Source organism: Diospyros lotus, chromosome 13 (assembly GCF_014633365.1).
Source record: "Diospyros lotus cultivar Yz01 chromosome 13, ASM1463336v1, whole genome shotgun sequence".
Lineage (NCBI taxonomy): Eukaryota > Viridiplantae > Streptophyta > Magnoliopsida > Ericales > Ebenaceae > Diospyros > Diospyros lotus.
The window spans coordinates 1,394,285-1,412,372 of record NC_068350.1 but is presented as its reverse complement, the minus strand read 5'-3'; the positions used below and the strand labels follow the sequence as shown (position 1 = coordinate 1,412,372).

General features: G+C 36.0%; 1 protein-coding gene across 1 annotated transcript in view; it reads left to right on the top strand.

Moving 5' to 3' along the window:
* LOC127789094 (isoleucine--tRNA ligase, cytoplasmic) overlaps window positions 1-17,098 on the top strand; it is a 52,904-nt gene extending 35,806 nt beyond the window's left edge. Inside the window, exons 15-27 of the mRNA XM_052317872.1 lie at window positions 2,399-2,524; window positions 6,361-6,498; window positions 6,625-6,728; window positions 6,853-6,916; window positions 13,378-13,466; window positions 13,545-13,686; window positions 14,411-14,474; window positions 14,562-14,629; window positions 14,783-14,905; window positions 15,391-15,456; window positions 16,377-16,488; window positions 16,598-16,689; window positions 16,791-17,098. Coding sequence (XP_052173832.1) covers window positions 2,399-2,524; window positions 6,361-6,498; window positions 6,625-6,728; window positions 6,853-6,916; window positions 13,378-13,466; window positions 13,545-13,686; window positions 14,411-14,474; window positions 14,562-14,629; window positions 14,783-14,905; window positions 15,391-15,456; window positions 16,377-16,488; window positions 16,598-16,689; window positions 16,791-16,895 — 1,293 coding nt within the window. The 3' untranslated portion in view covers window positions 16,896-17,098. The remainder of the gene's footprint in view (window positions 1-2,398; window positions 2,525-6,360; window positions 6,499-6,624; window positions 6,729-6,852; window positions 6,917-13,377; window positions 13,467-13,544; window positions 13,687-14,410; window positions 14,475-14,561; window positions 14,630-14,782; window positions 14,906-15,390; window positions 15,457-16,376; window positions 16,489-16,597; window positions 16,690-16,790) is intronic.
* Window positions 17,099-18,088: the final 990 nt, after the last annotated feature.

The window sequence follows — 18,088 nt, the reverse complement described above, 5'->3', positions numbered from 1 at the left end:
CTTCAAGAAATCAACTGGAAATAGCATACGCCAAGATGCTTCTTCTTGGATGGGCTTTATGAGTTTATTTTTCACAAGAGTAAAGAGATAATGGCTTAATGCAGATCCTTGCTGTAATTCTATTATAATTGGGGAAGTCTTAGTATCTCCTCCACAAGTCCTAACAAGCATTTCTGCTAGGTGATTCACGTCCTTAATAGCCTGTGTATAAGCATTCTGAACTCCATTCTTCTTTAACAGCCTTGACAACAAGACTTCCCTAGGGACTCTAGTACATGCCTTTTCAAGTCTATATATACCACATGAAAATCGTTTTGTTTGTGCCTAGACCTTTCCATTAAGTGTCTCAATAAGTGAATTGCTTTTTTCTTGACATACTAGGCATAAAATGAAATTAGTTTTGGTAGACCGTAGTTTGTCTCCATAACCTTTGCTGAATCACCCTCTCCTGAAGTATCATATTGTGATCATTATCTTGATCCCTCTATAATTTTTTCAACTTTGCACATATCCTTTATTTTTAAAAAGACACTAAAGTGTTCTTTCTCTACTCATCTGATATCCTTTTTTATTTAAGGATCATATGCAAATAATTTTGTTAGCAAAAATGTCATCTTCTCACATGCATTTCTATGGTTCAGTTGGTATATTATCTGGTCCAACTGGTTTACTATTCTTCCTTTTTTTTCTCTTGCTTTAGCTAGTTTCTATTTATCTCTTTCCCCATCTTTTGTGTTAGGTCATTGTTGTAAATTTTCAGCTTTTAACTTTGTCTCACTACTTTTTCTGCTTTCTTCTTTTCTTTCTTTTTTTGGCCAAAATGCGCCTCTTTAAGATTTGTTTCTTTACAGCACATATGTTAAGTTTTCTAGCAACCACTCTGAGTTTTGGTTTTTTCTTGTTGTTCTTCATTCCACCGCCAAGACTCTTTATCTAGGAGCTTTTCTCTTTGACTCTTGTAAAATTGTTTTTGTTGTTTTTTGAATTGCAAAAGTTATCCCAATCCACATTTAACTTGCCTATGCTTTTCACCTTTTAAACCCCACGATCTAATCGTTGGGCCTCATTTTCTATTATTCTTTTTATATTTTTTGATATGAATGTCATGTCAAGGACCATAAGCCTATCTTGAGTGGCTGGACATTCTCTTGTTGTAGCTTTACAATCTTTACAACATAAGTGGTTCTCTTGTTTCTTAAGAAAGTAATCTATTTGGGTAGGTGATGAACCATTTTTATATGTGATCAAGTGTTCGTACCGTTTCCCTAACCTACTATCAGCTACAATGAGCTCAATTGTCATGTCAAAATCCAAAATATCTTTTTCCTTATTCTCCAAATTCAAACCTCCATGTACATCACTATACTTGCTCCTTTGTCAGCCCAGATGACCATTTAAGTCAACTCTTACAATGTTCTTCTCTACTTTAGGTATTCCTTTTGCCAAAGTTTTGTGTTTATCTCTTATGCTAATCCAACTTGTGGTACATATATGCTAATAATATTCATAGTCTCTTCTCCTACAACCATTATACCTGTAATAATCCTATCTCCTGTTCTCTTTGAATCCATTACCTCATCCTTGAAAATCTATCCATAATTCCCACTCCATTCCTTGCATGACCCTTCCTTGAGTGCCAAAGTTTATCTGTACTCTCTCAACATTTTAGTCCTGTCTACAACCTATTTTGTTTCATGTAGGCACATAATATTAATTTTTTCCTCATCATCATGTCCACCACTTCCATTTATTTTCCTGTTAAAGTATCAATGTTCCACGATCCAATTCTTAATCTATGATCCTTGACTAACTCTTTTACTTGCATCCATCTATGAAAATGTGATAACCCTTGCAAATTTGACATTGCACCTGGGCTCCAAGGTCGGCCTAGCTCATTTTTCATTTCACTTAATACTATACTTTGCTGTGTATGTCAAAGAATAAAAAAAATCAATTGTGATTACTATTTATGTTCGGAGATAGAAGAAAAATAAATCAAAGAATATGTAGGGATCTGTTTGGTTATGATTCCAAAACTAGATAATGTCAATAGGATAGATTTGGTGAATTGGTTTCAGAAAGTGTTTTAAGGAAAAAGCTATGCCAAAAATCACCTGAATTTTAGGGGAGTAAAAATTGTTTTCTTAGTTCCCAATATCATTATGATATGAAAGTGGAAATTACAGAAACTATGTTCATTTTCAAAATTTTCATTATTTTCAATTCAGATTTGAAAACAAAAGCACTTAATAATATTGATATCCAATGCAGTTTTGATGAGAAATAAATGTTTGGGTTCACATTTTGAGGATGATGGTCTGTTCTTGTTTCATGAATTAGATAGTGCTCAATCCTTTTGATTCTATGATATTCATGTACTTATGCTTTCTCTTTGTAGGTTGTTCCTTATCTCTTAAAATATCTTGATAACCTCACTAATATATATGTGCGGTTCAACCGTAAGAGACTCAAAGGCCGGACAGGAGAAGAAGACTGCCGGATTGCACTTTCAACTCTCTATCATGTATGATGGCAGTGACTTTGGTCTTGTAATATTTAGGATTCTCTCCTTGTTTTCCTGACTGAGTTTGCCTGTCTGTCTGTATATACTTTGTTTTTTTGGTGTTGAGTTCTGTCTGTCCTGGACCTTTCTTTTACGTGATCAGTAATACAGAAAATTTAAAATAGAAATAGGTCAAGTAAATTAACCAAATTATTTGTTTCCGACAGTTAATTCTTGTTTTTGTTTAATACTAAGAACAGAAATATAACGGTAAATTTGAAACATAGGCACATGGCTGTGGATTCATTATATTGAATCTTTGAAATATAATAATTCAAATCAGATTTTGGGAATAGAAAAGGGAATTAGAACATTCATGGACATATAAACAGAAAATAGAATTTGATTTTTCAATTAGTCTTCTTGACACATTTTTTCCTTGACATTTTGTAGTGTCCCTTTTGTGTGAATTTTAGGATGAGTTTCTTCTTTCCCTATTTATAATATGTGCTTTGGAAGAGTGGATATTTTATAGGCCTTCTTCAAATTCCTGGTACTTATATGAAGCTAAACTCACTTGAAATTCATTTTTTCTTAAAACAGAGCTTTATCCAATGTTAGTAACTACTTGGTTAACATAAAATATGCAACAGTTTCACAATCATTCAGATGGTTGCTCTTTTGGTGCTTTGCATACAACTGTTTTCTCTGTTTACATTTTTGCTTTATGTTCTGGAGATCAGTGTAATATTTGGCACTCAGGTCTGCTCTTAGTGCCCTCTTTTTCCAGGCTCAAACTTTAATGACCCGTTCTCTTTGCGTTTCAATTTTCAGTTTTGAGTTTTGAATTCATTTTTAATTTTTTGTTTTGATAGTCTATTTTCAAAAAATTAAAAATGTGTTATGTTTTTCATTCTGAAAAATTGTTTCTCAAAATAAAAAAACTAGAAAATGCGTTCTGTTTAGAATTTTGAGAATAATTTTTTAATGACATTTTATTCAATGAATTTGATTATTCAGTAAATTAGAACTATTTAATGTTAATATATTATTAAGAAATATATACATTTTAAAGTTGGTGAATCTTGCAACATTTTTTCCCTTTACAAGAATAAAATATGAAAAAATGAATAAATTGACTTGGCCAAAAAAGCTAAACTTTAAAGTTCGATTTGTAAACGAGTCGAGCTTGAGCTTAGTAAAACCTGGCTCGTTAGCTTGCAAGCTGGCTCGATTAAAGGCTCGTGAGCAGGCCTAATAAGAAATTCGCGATTAGATATAATAATATATGTATGTATAATATATTAGATATATATTTTATAAATATATTATTTAACATACATACATATACATACCTATTATTATTAATTTTCCACCCACTCTTCTCTCCCTCTCTGGTCCTTCCCCCCCCACAAAGAAACCCACCCACTTGTTCTCTTCCTCTCTTTTTCCCTTCCTTGGCTGGCCATTGCTGTCCTTCTCTAGTCATCTTCGCTTCACCGCCTTTCTCTTGCCGTCGTTGCCGCCTCGCCTCTCGCTGCTGCCTCTTCTTCTTCAGCTCTCTTTCGTTTGCCGCCTTCCTCTCGCCGTCGTCACTGCCTCTTCTTCTCCAGCCCTTTTCCCTTCACCGCCTTCCTCTCGTCGTCACCGTTGCCTCACCTCTAACTGCCACCTCACCTCACCTCTTGCTGCTGCCTTGATTCTCGCTGCCTCTCCTCTTGCTGTTGCCTTGCCTCTCACCGCCTTGCCTCTTGTTGCTGACTGCCGCAAGAAGAGAGATGGTGGTTGACGACGGCTCGAGGCGGTGATGGCGCTAGCGGGCGTGGTCGACGGCTGAGTCTTTAAGAGAAAAGAAAGAAGAGAGAAGGAAGAGAAACAAGAGTCGAAATTAGATGTGAGGATGGAGAGTGTTTTTCATGTTTTGGACTTGAAGATCTTGTTTTGGCTGAAAACAGCGAAAATGTCATTTCAGCGTTTTGAGTTTTGTGTACAAATTCTTTTTTGTGTTTTGGAAAATGCATTTTTGAAAATGGGTAAGTAAACGCGTTTTGAGTGTTTTAGAAAACTGAAAATTGAAAACAGCCTGAAAGAAGCGAAGAGAACAGGGCCTAAATTTCCAGCAGAAAAAGAAATAAAAAATGATGAAACAGGAGCATATGTTTGTTATTTTGAGAGAAGAGACTAAATGGTTTCATGTTAGGGATTGTATCTGGAGACTTACCAACAGAAAAAGAAAAAAGATTGTATTGGGAATCTTCTAGGTTAATAGTTTTTTTTTTGGTTCATTCATTTTCCATAATTGATTTTAATTTCTTTATGAAGGATTTCCTTTTAGGATTTTCTGCGTTTTGGTTCATACCTAAATATCAACTAACCAGTTGTCTTTGAAGAGTTCTTAATGTACAGAATGAAGTCAGAATGTGCTGCTTCCCCTGAAGCAACCTTTGGAGTTCTCTGATAATCCTGCAAGATTAGAACTGAAAACTAAATTGAGCTAGACACAACTGTGAATGTATTTCAAGTTCTTGTCTTGGAACAAGCTATTGTTGGCCTAAGCTAGCCCAATTAATGCCCTAGAAAAATCTTAATCTTCAATAAAATAAGCAAACTAGTCTTAGTTGTTTATACTCAAACATGATTAATCAGCTGATAATTGGAGGGAAAGATGCCTACTCATGTTACAAGATAATAAATTAGGAGTGAGATCAGTCATGACTTGTGGGACACATAGCATGCTGTAGAGCGTGGCTAATAGGGCTAGGTTGAGAATTTTTGTTGAGCTTGGTTTTGGTACTTTTTAACTAATTTTAGGCTTAACCCAAGACATTTTTTATCGGAGACTATGATACTGTAGCTTTTTATTTATGCTCTATTATATTGTGGAGATCGAGGGTGGTTTTGTAATTGCTGCATAAACTAATACTTAGGAGACAGTAGAATTCTATTACAAATATAATTTTGCTGCACAAATATAATGCTAGTATGGTACCAATATTTGTGCCTTATCTGCTGCTAGTTCCAATGTATGCACTTGATCCCTGATATTCTTGATGCTTAGCTGCATGGAAGAAGCATCCAAATATAGATACTAATTGGGTTACCAAAAACAAATTGTCTGATATTTTTGGAGCATATTGCAACAATTACCCCATAAGGTGAGCTTCTCCCAGAGGATCCTATAACCATTACTCTATACAGGCAAGGTTCTCTCTACCGGGACAGAGTCACGTGGATTGCATGATTTACAGCTGTACATTTACTTATACATGGATAGAAGGCTGAATTTCAGGATGAGACTGGCATATATATATTTATACATAAATATATATATTTTTTTCAGGGAAGCAGGATCTACCTGTAAATAATACTGCTAAGAAGAGACCTAAGAATAGAACAAAATGAAGTCGTGGATTATTGGATGCTCAGATGTGTAGGGTTGGCATGCTACTTAAGCTCTGGCATCTCTGTTTGGGATTGAATTGGAAATTTATTTCTAGAGTAAATAGGATCCCTTGGTGGGATTTATTGCAGTCATCATGCATATCTTGAGAAGCAAACAATTAGATTGGAGAATTATGTTATAATTTGTGAAAAATGTCTATCTTTTGAATTTGAGAATATCATTGTCTCTTTCCCAGATGGTTTGTGCCTGCTTGTATTTCAGAGCACTATTCCTTTCTATGCTTTGCTGTGGCAACTGTCTCAAGTGCTTATATTTGGAATTTCTGTAGTTGATATGTTGCTTATGATTATTCATTAGATATGCTTAATTGCATTGAAACCTTAAGCTACTAATTACATCCCTTGGTTTTGACAGTGCATAAATATCTCTGACAGCTTGGACTGTTATCTTTCAGGTGCTTCTAACCTCTTGTAAAGCAATGGCCCCTTTAACGCCCTTCTTCACCGAAGTGCTCTACCAAAATATGCGTAAAGTTTCCAGTGGGTCAGAAGAAAGCATTCATTATTGCAGTTTTCCTCAGGAAGAGGGGAAGGTCGTGCTCATTTATTCTATGTCATAATTGTGATGTTTTGTTAGAATTTGAATGCAATTTATTTAAAAGCCTCTGTGTTGTCTCCATTTAGAACTGTCTGTCAAAGAACTTCTGACGTCATTTCAGGGAGGGGAACGTATTGAACAAAGTGTCAATAGAATGATGACGATCATCGATCTTGCCCGAAATATTCGGGAGCGTCACAACAAACCTCTGAAAAATCCACTTAAGTAATTCTTATTGCTTGCATGATACTGCCTTTCTGCACTTGGTTCATCCTTCTTCAGTTGCTTCCTGTTGTTCACTTCTTTATCCTGTAAACTTATTCTTCTCTATTGTTTTCTATAACTGCAGGGAGATGGTTGTAGTTCATCCTGATGCAGAGTTTCTTGATGATATAGCCGGAAAACTGAAAGAGGTCTGTACATGACTTCTCAAGTTCTTAAATAAGATACTATACCTTATATGCCATGATATCTGCCTATACAAGCATTAGCTATGTACTATCCTACTGGCCTGTGCAAGCGACTTCCTTATTTACCTAATATTTTATAGTTTTGCTAATAATAAAAAGAAACACCAGGGGGCCACAACCCTGTACACATGGAGTATGCAAGCGTAAAGAAGCAAAAACAACTAACAAGTGTTTAGCAGGGTAAGTAAATCCCTTAAGTAATCAACCAAAAGATATGAGAAAAGAGAAGATTCTTCAATAGATAAAAATACAATCTCTTTACCTTGGAAGACTTTCCAATTGCATGCTATATATGTGCAACGGTTCTGCTCCTTTCAAATGCTTCACATCAAAAGTTGTTTTACTCTTCTGAGGCTTTTTGTCCCTGCCTCAAAGATACTTTCCCCTGCCCTACTAGCAGTAATCTAAAAAACCCAAGAAAGAAAAAATGAAACAGAATAGAAAAAATAAAATTCTGTGACTCCTATCAACACAAAGAATGCCACCTCCAGAGAAGGCACGTAAATCTTACTTGAACTCTTGGGTCCTGAACAGCCATGTGAAATGGTGAAAGCCAGAGAGTTCCTGGTGTAGAAAGAGACCTATGGTATGGCACAGAAGCCTCTTTCACTGCTTTGAACCACAACAAATCCGGAAAAGCATCAACATAGCAGCCTCTGACCACACAAAGCATCAAGTCTTGACGTGGCTCTTTCTGCCATCACCCACCTTGAAGCTGAAAGTAATGATATTCCACATTAGGGATTTGACACCCACCTTGATGCCATCAACTGCTCAGAATCACATTCCTCTCAAGTTGTCCTTCTAGAACATCAAAGTAAACATTTGACTGGACAAGCCTTATTGAAAACTGTTAAAATACATAATCCACAAACCCACCGCCTTTTCATGGATCACACATTAGCTCTTAATCAACCCAATAATACTTTTCCCTTTTTCTTGGTTTCTTTCATGGTTCTTTATTTATTTATTTGGATAAGCATAAGAAGCAAACTCTAGGAATAAGCACCATCATTAAGTGGATGGGCACTGTATAAATGGAGGAGGACAAAGCAAATAACTACTTATAAAGAAATATCATGCCAAGAAATTATATGCAGTGGCTAAGCATTTGAGGCATATTAAGTGGGTGCCCACCATAAACAAAGTACTTTTATGTAATCATTATGCTAAATCTGTTTCACTAGAAATTTGTTCCATGGGAAAAAATTCTGATAAATATTTTATTTGAGTTTGTATGTCATCTAGTAAAAATGATTGTGATGTGTCTTCCATTAGATCAAATCCAATATACAATAACATCATATCCAGCCTTTATCCCACTATGTGGGGTCGGCTATATGAATTCTAGACTTCCATATATTTCTGTCTTTTGTTATATTTTCATTTAGATCCATACACTTCATATCAAGCTTTAATGTGTCTCCCAAAGTCTTTTTGGATCTGCCTCAACCTCTTTTTTTGACTAATTGTTCCATTTCATCAACTCTCCTCACATGAGTGTCTCTTGGTCTCCTTCTCACATAACCAAACCATTTTAGTCTATTTTCTCTTATCTTCTCCTCGATTGGCACTACTCCTACCTTATTACGAATAACTTCATTTCTAATTTTATCTTTTCTTGTATGGTCGCACATCCATCTTAACATCCTCATCTCCACTACGCTCGTCTTTTGCTCATGCTGGTATTTGACTGCCCAACATTCTGAGCCATATAACAAGACTGGTCTTATAACTGTCTTATAGAATTTTCCTTTTAGTTTTAATGGGATTTTACCATCACATAACACCCCCAATGCATTTCTCCATTTTAGCCAACCTACCTTAATTCTATGTGTGACATCCTCGTGAATTTCTCCATCTTTTTGAATCATTGATCCCAAATATCGAAAATGGTCTTTTCTTTGTAAGATTTGGTCCTCCAATTTTATTATAACATCCTCCACTCTTGCATTCTTACTAAATTTACATTCCATATATTTTGTTTTCTTTCTACTTAATTTAAATCCCTTAGATTCTAAATTGTTTCTCCACAACTCAAGTTTAGTGTTCACTCATTCTTTTGTTTCATCCACCAACACTATGTCGTCTGCAAATAGCATACACCATGGCACCTCTGTCTGGATATCTTTAGTGAGTTCATCCATTACTAAGGCAAATAAGTATGGACTTAATGCAGAACCCTTGATGCAGTCCTATTGTAATTTTAAACGGTTCAGTGTTCCTTCCGCATGTTCTGACCCTTGTCTCTGCACCGTGATACATGTCCTTAAGGGCTTGTATATAGGCTATTTGGACTCCTTTCTTCTCTAAAATCCTCCATAATATTTTTCTAGGGACCCTATCATAGGCCTTTTCTAGATCTATAAACACCATATGTAGGTTCTTTTGATGATCTCGATACCTTTCCATTAGGCGCCTCAGTAGGTATATAGCTTCCATTGTTGACCTACCAGACATGAAACCAAACTGATTTTCCAATACCTCTGTTTCTTTTCTAAATCTCTGCTCTATTATTCTCTCCCAAAGTTTCATGGTATGGCTCATTAACTTAATTCCTCTGTAGTTTTCACAGTTTTGAACATCTCCTTTGTTTTTGTATATAGGAACCAAAGAACTCTTCCTCCACTTATCTGGCATCTTTTTTATTTTAAGGATCACGTTAAATAATTTCGTTAGCCAGGAGATGCCCTCTTCTCCCATGCATTTTCATGCTTCTATTGGTATATTATCCGGTTCCACCGCCTTATGATTTTTCATCTTTTTTAATGCTTGCCTTATTTCATTTGAACTTATGCGTCGATGAAATGTATATCTCACGTCCCCTTCGCAGTTACTAAGATGTCCCAACCTAACTCTTGTGTCGCTACCATCAGTGAATAATTTTGTGAAATACTCCTTCCATCTCTCCTTAATCGCTCCCTCATTCACTAATACATTTTGATTTTCATCTTTTATGCATTTCACTTGATTTAAATCCCTTGTTTTTCTTTCTTTTGCTTTAGCTAATTTATATATATCCCTTTCTCCATCTTTTGTATCAAGTCGTTTATATAGATTCTCCTATGCTTTTGACCTTGCTTCACTAACAACTCTTTTTGCTGCCTTTTTTGCTTCTTTATAATTTTTTTTAATTTTCTTCATTGTTGCATTGATATACTGCCTTATAGCAAGTTTTCTTATTTTTAATTTTCAATTGTACCTCTTCATTCCACCACCAAGACTCCTTAAGGTTAGGGGCTCTACCATTTGTCTCTCCAAGGACTACCTTTGCTGTGCTTCTTAGGGCATTAGCCATTTCTCTCCACATTTGGTTTGTCTGTCCTTCTCCGTTCCATTCTGTTTTACCCCTTAATTTTTCTTTGAAGATTAGTTGTTTCTCCCTTTTTAAATCCCATCACCTGATTCTTGAATTTTGTTTTATGTGATTTTTTCTCTTCCAATTTCTTACTTGGACGTCAAGTACTAGAAGTCTATGTTGAGTAGTCAAACACTCTCCTGGTATCACCTTACAATCCCTACAACATAACCGATCCTCTTGCCTCATGAGGAAGTAATCTATTTAGGTGCTTGATATGCCATTTTTATATGTGATTAAGTATTCGTCCCGTTTTTTGAACCTAGTATTGGTTATGATGAGCACATATGCCATAGCAAAATCTAGAATAGACTTACCCTTATTATTAATTTCCCCGAATCCATACCCTCCATGTACCTCTCTATAGCCATCTCCGTCTCTACCCACGTGCCCATTTAAGTCACCTCCTATTCACTTTTTCTTCTCTTGGTATCATTTGTTTGAGTCCCTCTAGGTCCTCCCAGAATTTTGCTTTTATCTCATCACCTAACCCCGCTTGTGGTGCATATGTACTAAAGATATTCATAGCCATTCTTCCTAGACTAATCTTCACCATAATAATCCTATCCCCTATTCTCTTTACATCCACTACCTCATCTACTAAGTTTTTATCTATAATAATCCTCACTCCATTTTTCGCGTGATCATTTCCTGTGTACCATATTTTATATCCAGTTTCTGATAAAAATTTTGCTTTTTTCTTTACCCATCTCGTCTCTTGAAGGCACATAATATTAATCTTTCTCCTAATCATCACATCTACCACTTCCATAGTTTTGCCTGTTAATGTTCCTATGTTCCATGACCCAATCCTTAATCTATGATTTTGTTTTTGGCCTTGACTTTTAACTTGATTTTGTTTTTGATTTTGGTTTTGGTTTTGATTTTGATTTTGATTTTGGACTAGCTTCTTTACCCACATCCGTCCAAGCAAATGCGGGAACCCTTGCTCATTTGTCACTACATCCGGGCGCCGATGCAGTGGCCCTAGCTCACTTGACACTACACGCGGGCAGTGTAGCGCGTCGCTATGAAGGGTTACGCCCACGCCCAAATGATTTTTCATAATTTGTCTAGAGTTCATGTTTTGGATCCGACTATATTTTACATTGGCTGTCGGCTACCTAACACAACCCTCCTCCTTTATCCGGGTTTGGGACCGGCAGTGGATAACATCCCCAGGCAGAGTTATCAAATCCAATATATATTTCATAATTTTTTCTTTTGTTTTTTGTATTTAGAAATACACTAGACTGATTAATTTGTAGAACCAAAAGAGCTTTCGGAAAATTTTGTCAAGCCTTGGATCAGAGACTTAGACTTGGACAATTCTGAGAGAGTCGTAGATTAGAGAGAAATTGGAGGGGAAATTTAAAAGAAGAGAGAGAGAAAGAAGGAGAGGGAAATAACCGAATACTTTCATTGATAGTTCACATCCTCTTTTACAATGCCTTTTATAGGCTATCACCCTCAGCTTATTGGCGTAACCGACTAGGTACGATCATCATAAGCGGTAACTGCTAAGTACACATGCTAGTAGTACGGTATGTTTATTACAGTTATGTCCTTAGGTTTATTATAGTTATGCTTTTAGGCTTGTGACAAATTTTTCTTTTTTGTTAAAGTATAGCATACCATTAAGGAGATGGCAGAAAGGGGTGAAACCTGTACAATGCAAGGAGGGGACACAAACTGCACTTTTAGTATCCAGTTTTATCAATAAAAGAAGTGAGAGCGTAAAAGGAGAAAAAATAAATCCTCTTTCAGCCACAAAAATAGAAAATGAGAAGTGTCCCATTAAAGTGTATTGAGCTCTCTATGCCTTCAAAAGCTCCATGATTTCTTTTCATAAAAACCACATCTGGCAAGGAGCAATGTTCCAAACTAATCTCAGCTCCTCATTGGGTATGCTTGCCCGTGCATGAAGGAGATCTAGAGCTGAACAGGCATACCTCGTTAATATTGAAAAAGGCATAGGCAAGATACAACTGTTGGGTCCTTGGAAAAGGTAAGGGGTGGGGTCCACTATGTCATGGGCTTAATCTTCAAGATACTGTGTGACACTTAAGGTTCTTGATTCCTTCACTAGCGAAAGCCTAAGTTAAGCCTTACTCCCTCAAAATTTAGGGTTAGCTCAAAATAATGAAGAAGATAATGGCAAAGGAAGCACTCAAGAGCGTTTTGGCAAGGGCTCATATATTGCACTCTCAAAATGTTACATTTTCTGGATGCCCTTACAAAAGTAGCCCTCCCTTATATGTAGCACCATGGAAAGAATGTGTGCTAGCATTATGCCACACGTTAATGATCCAATGGGACATCTTAAGATACATACACATCCTTCTATAGAAGTCTATAAGTGTATAATATCCTACACTTCTCTAGAAAATCTTCTAGGGAATCCTAGTGAGCTCAAGAATTTCTAGAGTCTTCTAGTATTGTCAAAACTTCTCTAGAAATTTCTAGATATATCTTGAAAGTTCCACATTTCTTCAAGAAGTTTTGCATTCAAGGTGTGGCCTCCATTATTATTAGCCAAGATCAACAATTTCCACATCCTTTAAGAAGTTTTGCACTCAAGGTGTGACCTCCATTATAAGTAGCCAAGATTGACAACTATTTGTGCAACTCATGACTCATTGACTCTTCTACCTCCTCTTGCATAAAGCACCAATCAGTTATTATATGCCTTATTTTTCTAAAGTTATCATTATTCATTAGCAAGCATATATCCATGTGAACCCATCCACACGAGTAATGTCACTCTGTGCTGGTGCTGGTGTGTTTATTTGTTCCTTTGCTCTTTCACCGCCATATTATGAAACTTTTTTATATGAAGATGGTGTTGGAACTTTATCTCATTGTTCCCTAGAGGGCTGCATCAGGATTTGTAAAACTTTTAGAAGTCAATTGACATTATAAATGCTGTGCCACTGACCCCAACTTGGTTAGGATGAAGTGCAGTTGATGCTGTTGCTTCTGTTTTCTTATCTTTTCTTTCTTTTGCCTCCTTTTGCTTTTCTTATGTGTTTCTTTTGTATTGTAGTATGTGTTAGAGGAACTCAACATAAAATCCATTGTTCCATGCAATGATACTTTGAAATATGCTTCCTTACGTGCAGAGCCAGATTTCAGGTATTGAATCTATAATTTACTCTCTCTCTCTCTCTCTCTCTCTGAACGCTAATGTTATGTTATTGGATGTTCTCCAAGTGTATTGGGTAAACGTCTTGGAAAATCAATGGGTGTTGTTGCCAAGGAAGTTAAAGCAATGTCACAGGAAGATATTTTAGCTTTTGAGAAAAGTGGAGAAGTTACAATTTCGACACACAGTTTGAAGCTGGCTGATATTAAGGTACATGATTGTTTCTGGGTTCATGTTGCTCCATATTTGCTTCTTTTCTCTTAAATGTAAAATAACTTGCAATTTACTACTGTGCATATGGATTGATATTGTATGTGATTGTTCACACAGCCCCAACCTGTAAAAAACAAGAAATTGGTCATGACTCTTCTAATAACTGCTAGAAAGAGGCTATCAAATATTCTGATTTTAAATGTGCCTAGCCATTTTTGCAAGCAGTAGTTGTATGCAACTTACCGTCTGATGCTTGTGGAACTTCTTCTAAAACACCCCCCCAAAAAATATATATATAGATCGAAGCCTATGCACCTGGAGAATGCTTGTAAATTTACCCAAGCGTGATTGAGATTGAATGGATCCATTTATTTTAGTAGCCACCCATGTTTGTTTCTCTAGAACTAAATTCCCAGACCTTTATTTACCTGGAACTTGTTGTACTTAAGAAATGAGTTTGGTTATAAAAAAATATATCAAATTACAAACGAATGAAGGCTGTGGCAACTTATCACCCCAAACCAAATCTATTAAGGCACACCCTTCTCTTTCTATTCTGGTTACCTAGGTATATGGAATCATAGATTTTACCAATGGCGCGGTGATGACATTGCCTTGTTCATGTTGGAATTAATATTGCACAACTACCTTTTACAGGTTTATTATTATCAAAATATCATCTGAACTTCTGTGACTAATTTCCATCTGTTGTTAACCTTAGATCATCAGGGGTTTCAAGCGGCCTGATAATATGACAGAGGAGGAAATTGATGCTGCAGGAGATGGTGTGGATCAATTTTGACATTGTTTTACTAAATACATGGTAAACTATATTATGTTTCCTTACAATCAAATCTCGTATCATGTTTTAGGTGATGTCTTGGTTATATTGGATTTGCGTCCGGATGAGTCATTGTTTGAAGCAGGGGTTGCCAGGGAGGTAAATTGGAAACCTCTTTTCTTATTTTAGTAAAGCAGTGTGTCAGGTGCCTGTGAGAGTGCATTGGACATTGGTGTTAGCATTGTTGCATAAAGTTGAAGTTTACTGATTTATGGGGTGCACGTTTGGACTTGTAAATTTCAATTTTTGTAGGTTGTTAATAGAATTCAGAAGTTAAGGAAGAAAGCTGCCCTTGAACCTACTGACATGGTGGAGGTTTACTTCAAATCATTAGATAAAGACAAGTCAATATCGCATCAGATTTTGAACTCACAGGTAACTTTCTGATTTTGGTGTACTATACTGGTAAATGTTTTTATCCTTCATGTTTGGGATCGTGAACTCCATGTAAAATTTTCCTGGATAGTTAACCTAGGTTATTTTGTCCTTGAGCAGCAAGTTATGCACCCACCTTATTGCTGCAGTATCTACATGAGCCTATAAATAAGAAAACTTTTTTTTTTTTTTCTTGCTGCAGTTAAAATGGGCAAGTAGGTGTTCCCCTTGTTCAACTTACATGAGACCCGTGTATGATAATGTCTTTGGCTCTGCCATTCTGGGTCTGAATATATTCACCATCCAAATAGTTATCCATTTTCTTTTTACCGACTGTAGGTTTGTATTGAAAATTAAACTTGTGGGCAGAATCTGAGCAACCAACCCTCTGACAACTGCACATTTACGTGGTTAAAAAGTCTTTGCTTTCAGGTTCAGGAATCATATGTTTAAACATTTATTTTCTTGTCTTTTCTATTGTGCAGGAACAATATATCAGGGATGCGCTTGGTTCCTGTTTACTTCCTTCTACCATGATTCCCCCACATGCAGTGAGTTGCATTAATTAATCCTTTTTATGCTTCTGATGTTCTTTCTTCTTTATGATGGCTTTTCCCAATTGATTAGTTTTGTTGACTTGTGACAAAACTTAAAATGAGCCAGCTTCTTCAAACGATGGTCATGTTGTGAATCATTTATTCGCTTTGAAAGTTTCATATATTTGAATTGTGAAACTTCCTTGTAAATGCATAGGTCTACTCATGTTTAGTAGCTTTACCTGGCTAATAACACATTTAAGATGGAATTTTATAGCTGCCCAATACTTAATGCAGGTAACATGATATTTATTTGGAGTTACAGTTTTAGTTGATCAATTGCAAAGTTCTTCAACATTGCATATCAGTAAACGGCTCATGAACTTCTATACACACCTCACAAAGAAAATGAAAACAGAAGACAAATGTAGTGAAACATATTTTGTACTGAAGTACATCTTATTTTTACTAATGAATAGAGAAATAGTACACCTTTCTTCTCTGCCTAGTCTCAACTCTGCCAATGATTCTCGTTGCATTTTGATTTCTCATAGATTGGTGAAAACCAGAAAGCCTAGTGTGCGTAGGGTTTCTTGTGATTCCTGATTAAATGTGGGGATCATAATTGATGGGGATAAAGTTATGACAGTGAAGATAGCTACAAACAAATGCCTAGAATGATCAAACTGGTAATGGTGTTGAATCAATTGTTTTGAATGATCAAACTGGTAATGGTATTGAATCAATTCTTGGGAGTTCTGATCTGAAATCTTGTCCTGAATTTCTTTGGGTGGAGTGGTAATCTGCAGAATTTCAGTCTTTTTTTTTTTTTTTTGGGGGGGGGGGGGGGGGGGGGGGTGCGCATAAGTGATTCGGTGTTGTCTACACATTTGGAGCAAACTTGTCAACAATTAACATTCTGCTACAAATTGCAGGTGGTTCTTGCTGAGGAAAGCTTCCATGGCATTTCTAATTTGGCATTTGTCATCACTTTGGCAAGACCGGCCTTAGTATTTAACTCAGATGCTATTCTTGCGTCATACAAAGGTTGAATCATGATTTTCCTCTTACCTCAACGTTACCTGCATTTGAAAATGCTTTGTTTTGGTATTTTCATTTCTGCTGCCTCTCTCCATATGGGTTTATATTGTCGCAGGAAACACAAAGTTTGCGCATGGTTTGGAGACCTACTTGCTGTCAAGGGATCATCATAAGCTGAAACTAGAATTCCAACTTGGAAATGGAAAGGTGTGTTGCCATCTTTAGAACTCACTCTTTGAAAACAGTGTTAATAGGAGGAAGGCCGTACTGATTACATGATTTTTGGTTGTTCACGTCCTGTTCCACAGATTACTGTTGATTGCATTGAAAATCAGCCTGCAGTCAACATAGTATCGGGAGAACATGTATTCTTGTCTGTTGGAGACTACTTCTTGGGCACAAGAAAGCCCTGATTTCACTTCCATCCTATTGTTTTGCATTTGTCCCAAACATGATTTTGTGTTTTCCCCAATAGAAAAGCACAGAAGAACAAGAACAAATGAAAGAGAAGATAGCCCGCCAGTGTAATGTTATTGTTACCTTCATCTTGTATATTATCCCCAAATTGATGAGTAAAAGTAATATTTTTGTGGAAAGGAAGATTTTCTTTGGCATCCATTTGTATTGTCTGTTTCTTGAGGTATTATTGGCTCCAATGGTGGGTAATGTGACTTATTGGGGTTGAGATAAGGTGCGACACTTTCATGGGGTATTTCATGTTTCCAACTAAGAAAATGCAAGTCTAATCTTTTACTTATGGGACTATCTAGATTTGACCACTAGAGTTGTAGCTTAGTGGTAAAGTGATAGTTCGATAAGGTTAAACCCTTGAGTTTAAGCTTTTGTAGGTTGGTTTCAAAAGATAACCACCGTTTGTTAAGTTGACAAAAAGAGCTGCGGTTTAGTTGGTCTCGAAAGTAAAGTGCTCATTACCTTAACATACATTTAATGTATGAGAAATTATAATGATCTTTCTTCTTGTTTAAATCCCGCTGCATTTTACCCTATATATTGTTAATTTAATATTATTAAAATTTTAAAATGTCAAAAATGTCCTTAAGGAAGAAAAGAAAATTTGAGAGAAAATAGAAAGAAATAAATAAATTGTATTCTTAAATTCTAAATCGTGATCTCAATTGAGATTGTTGAGTTTATGTACAGAATTAAAAATAAAACTATCGATTATTACTAATAATATTACATTATCTTTTTTTCGATTTTTCTCTTATTTGTACATTGCAAGACTTAAAAAAGACTATCCTTATTAGTTTCTCCCCCTTCTCCCTCTCTTCCTCCCTTTCTCTCAATCTCCTTTAGTGACCAAAATGATCGATCAAAATGATTCCTCCCTTTCTCTCAATCTCCTTTAGCGACCAAAATCATCAAAATGATGGCATTGCAGCCATAGCTTCCTTCTCATTTCTTCTTGTTCCATTTGTGTGGCAAGATAGGATTATAAAGATGGGTTCTTGGTTGAATTTTAATGGCAATAATCAATTCTTAGACACCTAATCTTGAACAATTTTATAGTTAATTAGCACCTTATAACACAACAAAATAATTCTAAGAATAAATTTCATTGCAAATAATTAGATACTCAAAATTA